Source organism: Trichomycterus rosablanca, chromosome 9 (assembly GCF_030014385.1).
Source record: "Trichomycterus rosablanca isolate fTriRos1 chromosome 9, fTriRos1.hap1, whole genome shotgun sequence".
Taxonomy (NCBI): domain Eukaryota; kingdom Metazoa; phylum Chordata; class Actinopteri; order Siluriformes; family Trichomycteridae; genus Trichomycterus; species Trichomycterus rosablanca.
The window spans coordinates 38,793,842-38,799,841 of NC_085996.1; the positions used below are offsets into that span (position 1 = coordinate 38,793,842).

Here is a 6,000-nt window from a genome sequence, read left to right on the forward strand (position 1 = left end):
AGCTGACATCTCGAACTCGTCGGTTTGAATCTCAGCTCTGCTACCGGCAGGCCGGGCGCCTACATGAACAACAATTGGCTAGTTCGCAGGGAGAGTTCCGGAAGTGCATTCCTCATAACTGAGCGCCTGCACAGAGTCGAGAGATAATGAGGATCAGGTACACAAAAGCTGAACCGCATATGAACTCGCCTCGTGCAGGTGAAAAGATGCATTCGATACCGCACACGTGTCGGAGTGGGCGTGTGTTAGTCACGGCTCTCCTCGGTCAGAGTGGAGGTCAGCATTAGTGGAGAGGCAGTCGGGTAATTGGATACGACTAGATTGGAATGAAAAATGCAAAAAAAAAAAGGTAAGAGGAACTGGCAAGTCAATTATCTTCGCATCCATGTCCTTTCTGCTGGCCATAAATGGCAAAAAAGACATAATCCTTTAAACGTGCCCCCTGCTGATCTCCAAGGCAAGTGGACCAGTTACAGTTTGTAAATTTCTTAAAGCAGGTACATGCCTATATAGGGCGGCACGGTGGCTAAATGGGTAGCACTGTCGCCTCACAGCAAGATCCCCAGGCGGGGCGGTCCGGGTCCTTTCTGTGTGGAGTTTGCATGTTCTCCCCGTGTCTGCGTGGGTTTCCTCCGGGTGCTCCGGTTTCCTCCCACAGTCCAAAGACGTGCAAGTGAGGTGAATTGGAGACACTAAATTGTCCATGACTGTGTTCGATATTAAACTTGTGAATCTTGTGTAATGAGTAACTACCTGTTCTGTCAGGAATGTAACCAAAGTGTAAAACATGACGTTAAGATCCTAATAAACAAACAAACAAACAAACAAACATGCCTCCATACAGTACAGATGCAGATTAGCCTAAAAAATTATAAAATCATCAACAGAAAATCATCTGGTACCATTTTTTTAATTTACTTCATTATAGAAATGTTCTGTGATCAATATAAAAATAAATCTGCAGCCTACAGATACTTTGCCACCATGTCTTACAGCCCGAGCACTTATTTCAGCCAACATCCCGTTCCTGATATAAACCCCTAATCAAGCCTGTAAAAGTCACATGACTAGACTGAATAATAACTCTATTATTATTATTTATTTATTGCCAGTTATAACTTTTAGTTCATTTATTTCTGCGTTTGTATGATTTGATGATATGATTTGTGTAAATCCTACTTATTTAAAGTATTCTCCAGGCCACCCAAGAAGGAGTCTGGTTCCTCTCAAGGTTTCTTCCTGTAGTTTTCAGGGAGTTTTTCCTCGCCACTGTCGCCCTCGGCTTGCTCAACAGGGGTTTTTGTATCTGTTGGTCCTGGATTTTGTAAAGTTACTTTGAGACAATGTCTATTGTAAAAAGCGCTACATAAATAAAGTTGGCTTGACTTGACTTGACATGAACCTGTAAACCTGTTTTTATTAATGAGGATTATTTACTGCACGGGTCAAAACGTATTAGATCAGAATTGTTATTCTAAAATCTAACAAAGATCAACATCTTAAACAGAATCACATGATTCTAGCAAATAACATGAAACTGTAGGTGAGGCTGAGTCCACATCTTTAATAAAATTAATTAAACGGTGGAAGTCGGTCACTGTATCACACACGTAATGTGTGTGTGTGTGTGTGTGAGTTAAAGAGTCGCCTCATGCATGATGCAGCTCGGATGATTTGCTAAAGATCCTGAATTTTCTGAATTAATCGCTTCATCCAGTCAGATTGAGAGAAAGCAATAAAATATTGATGAAAATGAACGAGTGATGAATAAGGCTGGTACTTTTTCTGTCTGTGTTGTGTGTGTGTGAGTGCACATGCGCATAGCTGCATTCACGCAATCCAAAGGTCGATGTGACTTTGAGCTGAAATCACACGGTACGACTTAAACACACACACACATAAACTACGCACCACTGATTATAAAAACAACACCGCAAACAACATTTAGTTAAATATGTGCTTAAACAACCACAAATTAATCAGCTCAGCTCAATCACACACACACGCAGCCACAGCCCGCTACAGCTGGAGTCTTTCTGCAGACACGTGCACACACACTTTCATTCAGGGTGTAAATGGTTCCACTAATGACAGTGTGTATGTGTGTGTGTGTGTGTGTGTGTGTGATGTCGTATGTCCTACACACATCCCGACAGACTCTATCACCCCATTACCCCTCCAACCAACCAGTACAGACATACACACACACTCGTGTTAGAGATAGAGCAGGTAATATCACAATACACAAGCTATGCGATATTACAGAGGAACCTCCATTTAACGGATTTCAGATTTAACAGATAAAATCTGGTAACCCGGATGCCCAGTCTGATTGTTTGAAATTCCAGTGAGAGGCGAACCGAGACCAGTAGTTCAGTAATCGTCCACTAGCCAGCGCACGTCTCTTTGTTTATATGAGCGAGAGGCTTTATTCTTGCCTGTTTCTCTGTGGTTTATGCTTCATTTTTGCAGGTTCTAGTGCTCAGTTATGGCTTTGAAAGACAAAGGAAGTGGTAAGTGAAACAAGGTGTGTCTAGGTATTGCTAAGAAGTTAGCGTTAGGGTTGAAGCTGAAAGTAGAAGGCGGTGCTATTGCCCAATCGGGCATCTACACAGACGTGATTAGCTAATGTCTAGAAAAGATGAAGATGGTTGAAGATCCTAGCCATCAAGAGGTGCGTTTTCAGTGGCACAGTGGGTGGCACTGTCGCCTCACAGCAAGAAGCTCCTGGGTTCGATTCCCAGGTGGAGCGGTCCGGGTGGAGTTTGCATGTTCTCCCCGTGTCTGTGTGGGTTTCCTCTGGCAGCTCCGGTTTTCTCCCACAGTCCAAAGACGTGCAAGTGAGGTGAACTGGAGATACAAAATTGTCCATGACTGTGTTTGTTGCTAAAAACTTGAACTGGTGAATCTTGTGTAAGCAGTAACTCTCTGTCCTGTCATGAATGGAACCAAAGTGTGTAAAACATGATGTTAAAATCGTAATAAAATAAAAATAAACAGTGCCAGTCCCAAACCTGGGTAAAATTAGGAGGTTGCATGAGGAAGGGCGTCTGGTTTAAAAACTGCACAGAATTAAGTTTGCGGACCTGAATGATTGGCTGTGGTGATACACAAATATTAAAAGAGCAAAATGAAAGTGCAAATGCTAACTCTGTACAAAACTATGACCTGTAAATGTCTCCTAATCCTGCAAAGTTATTAGAAATTAAGTAAAAGTGAAGAAAACAACATTAACAGTTTGTAACTGTAGTGATTGGTCACATGAGCATAATATCAGCAAGTGACATCAAAGACATACAATGAAGGCAGGACACCTAGAACTAACCTAGAACTAAAACACAAAATACACGACACTGAAAACACAAAGGTGAATATGTTAAATACTTCAGAATAGTAATACTCAGCAATGAGGAGATGGTGTAAAAAACACAAACCAATCAGAGAGACAACGGGAAACGTGCGTAGACAATGACAGCGAGCAAGACAGGGCGGAGGCAAGAGAAAGTGAAAACAAAACAAAAGCACGTGGATCAGTCAGCTCAGTCACAGCGTGAGAGAGGAAACCAAAGAGATTCTTATTTTATTTTTATTTTTATTGAAGAAAAATAAAAGTGTGACCACAAACCCATCCTGCACATTACTGTCCAATAAAGCCATAAAAAAGTACAAACCCTGTGTTAACCTGGACTTTTAATTATTTATTAATGAAGTTGTAATATAATAATCAGAGGAAAATGAGCAAACACAAACTGTCCCAAATCCAAACTATAACCATACATGACATGTCAGTTGTAAGACAGGGAACACGTACATTGCGCACTGCACCAACCCTAAATCTATTTTTAACAGCATTTTCATCCCAAACCCTAACCTGTTCAAAATACCACAATAAAGTCATAATGTAAAACAATAATGAGCTTACAAAGAAGGTACAACCCTGCACCCATCATAACCTTAAATATTTTTCGGGGACTGTAGATGGAAATGAGCTTGTTAGTTCTTGACGACTAAAAAATAAAACGTTTACAACTTTAAACGAAGTCATGCGTAGAAGTTCAAACCGCAGTCTCATTCCAGCCTTACCTGTCAGGAACTTAAATTCAGTCATACATGAAGAACAAACCCCCTAACCTTTACCTGTACCTTAATGATTCAGAAATGAACCTTGAACCCTTTAATGATCTGCTTAACCATTTGGTTGATCTTACTTTGAGTCTAAATACTTTGGCGTATTAGAGCCACTTTAAAGAAAGATATTTGACAGGTTTATATTGACGGGTTTAGATGTCATGTCACGTGGATGGAAGCGTACAATACAAACAACCACCCCAAAAGTAATCGCGGGTTACTGGATAACTAGTGGATAACGTGCTTCTCTGAACTGACAAGCCTACGACGGCTACACACTCTTTGGCCGTAATACTTCGACTTTAATCTCATAATCATTTCGAGTTTATTCTTGAAATCAAAACTTAAAAATATTTTTTACAGTGGCTCTAATACGCCGTCGTAGCTCCTTGGTTGATGTATTAAACTCAGACATGTTAGCAGATGATCACTGTGGTTTTAAGAAAACAGCTTTTCTAATCTTTATGTCAACTTGAAGCTCACAGCTGAAAAATTATCCATGATGTTGAATCATTTTTTGTGATCATCTCAGCTGTTTGGTAGAGGCTCATTAAAACAAACTGTGTGCAGTAGTAATATAAATCTGAATTGTTTGTTGTTGGTATAGTCCCAAGGAAGAAAGAAATAATAATTTTAAAGGGTTTAGTGAAGTTGTACAAGCACTAGCACCACCTCTAACCCTAACCTTCATTCGTAACTTTCAATCAAGACATTACCAAAGGTGTAAATACTCATAATAATAAAATGCCCTTCAATGCCCTTACCACGCAGGTGCTGGGAAACCTCTGGCACTAAGTTAACAGATGCAGCCACCACATCTTCCCACTGCTGTGCCATTCTGCTCCTTCCTTCTGTACTCAATCCTTCTGTGTATCCTGGGTATGCTGGGTCCATGAAGTCTAGGTGACGTCCACTACCCCACCAGGGTGCATGGATTGACTCTGGTGAGGGAGGCTACCCTGCTCTCACCTTCAACCTGCGTTCTGCTGGAGTTAACTCTTCACCCCTCGGTGAAAACTCTGCACGTGTCTGTGTGAATGTCTGTGCTATGATTCTGCATGGGAATGTGTGAATGTGAGTGTAACACCGGCCTCTCCATCCATCCCTCCCTCCCTCCTTTCTGCCGTACTTCCCTCCGTGTGTGCAGCAAAAACCCAAACCAATCACAATTGGCTGGAAGGACTGACGTCATTCGACACACAGAGTGTGTTTTGAGGGAGGGGAGGGAACCGCGTGCTGTGATATGAATGTGTGTGTGTGTGTGTGTGTGTGTGTGTTGGGTCAGAAACAGCGTGCCGAGTTCTGTAATATCCTATTATCAGCTGATTTTCTCCTCTCGCCCTCGTCTGTGATGCAGCGGCATCTGATAAAAGCTGATAGGATAAATAAGCTGATTGATTCTCGCTGCCACTGCGACGCTGATTTAACGCTCACAGAGGAGCGATCGAGGAATTATTCAAATGTGATGTCAAAATAATTTGATCCTCTACACTACTAGGCCAAAAGTATGTGGACATTCCTTCAAATTTTTGAGTTTGTGTTTTATTTTTTAGAAACAATTATTGCAGGTGTATAAAATCAATAATATAAAATAATTGATATGTATCGATCGATGGGGCAGAGTGTCAGTCTGCTAAACGTTAATTACGCTAACTGTTTAACTCACACCAGTGGTGTCAGCCCTTGGACCCAAGCCCCTTATCTTTGGTGTCTTGCATTGTACTGGTTTTGAGTATCACTATCATTCCTGTTTCCCCGTTTTCCTCCCACACAGTTCCAGTGTGATCCAGAAAGCATTTTGTTTTTAGGAACCATCAGTTTGAGCTGCTGAGCTACAGGGCAGTAGAAGCTCAATCCATAAGGTTTCCGGTT

At 41.5% G+C, this 6,000-nt stretch overlaps 1 protein-coding gene across 1 annotated transcript in view; it reads right to left on the reverse strand.

The window, feature by feature from the left end:
* syne1a (spectrin repeat containing, nuclear envelope 1a) overlaps positions 1 to 5,485 on the reverse strand; it is a 252,167-nt gene extending 246,682 nt beyond the window's left edge. Inside the window, exon 1 of the mRNA XM_063002393.1 lies at positions 4,893 to 5,485. Coding sequence (XP_062858463.1) covers positions 4,893 to 5,022 — 130 coding nt within the window. The 5' untranslated portion in view covers positions 5,023 to 5,485. The remainder of the gene's footprint in view (positions 1 to 4,892) is intronic.
* Between the last annotated feature and the right edge of the window lie 515 nt (positions 5,486 to 6,000).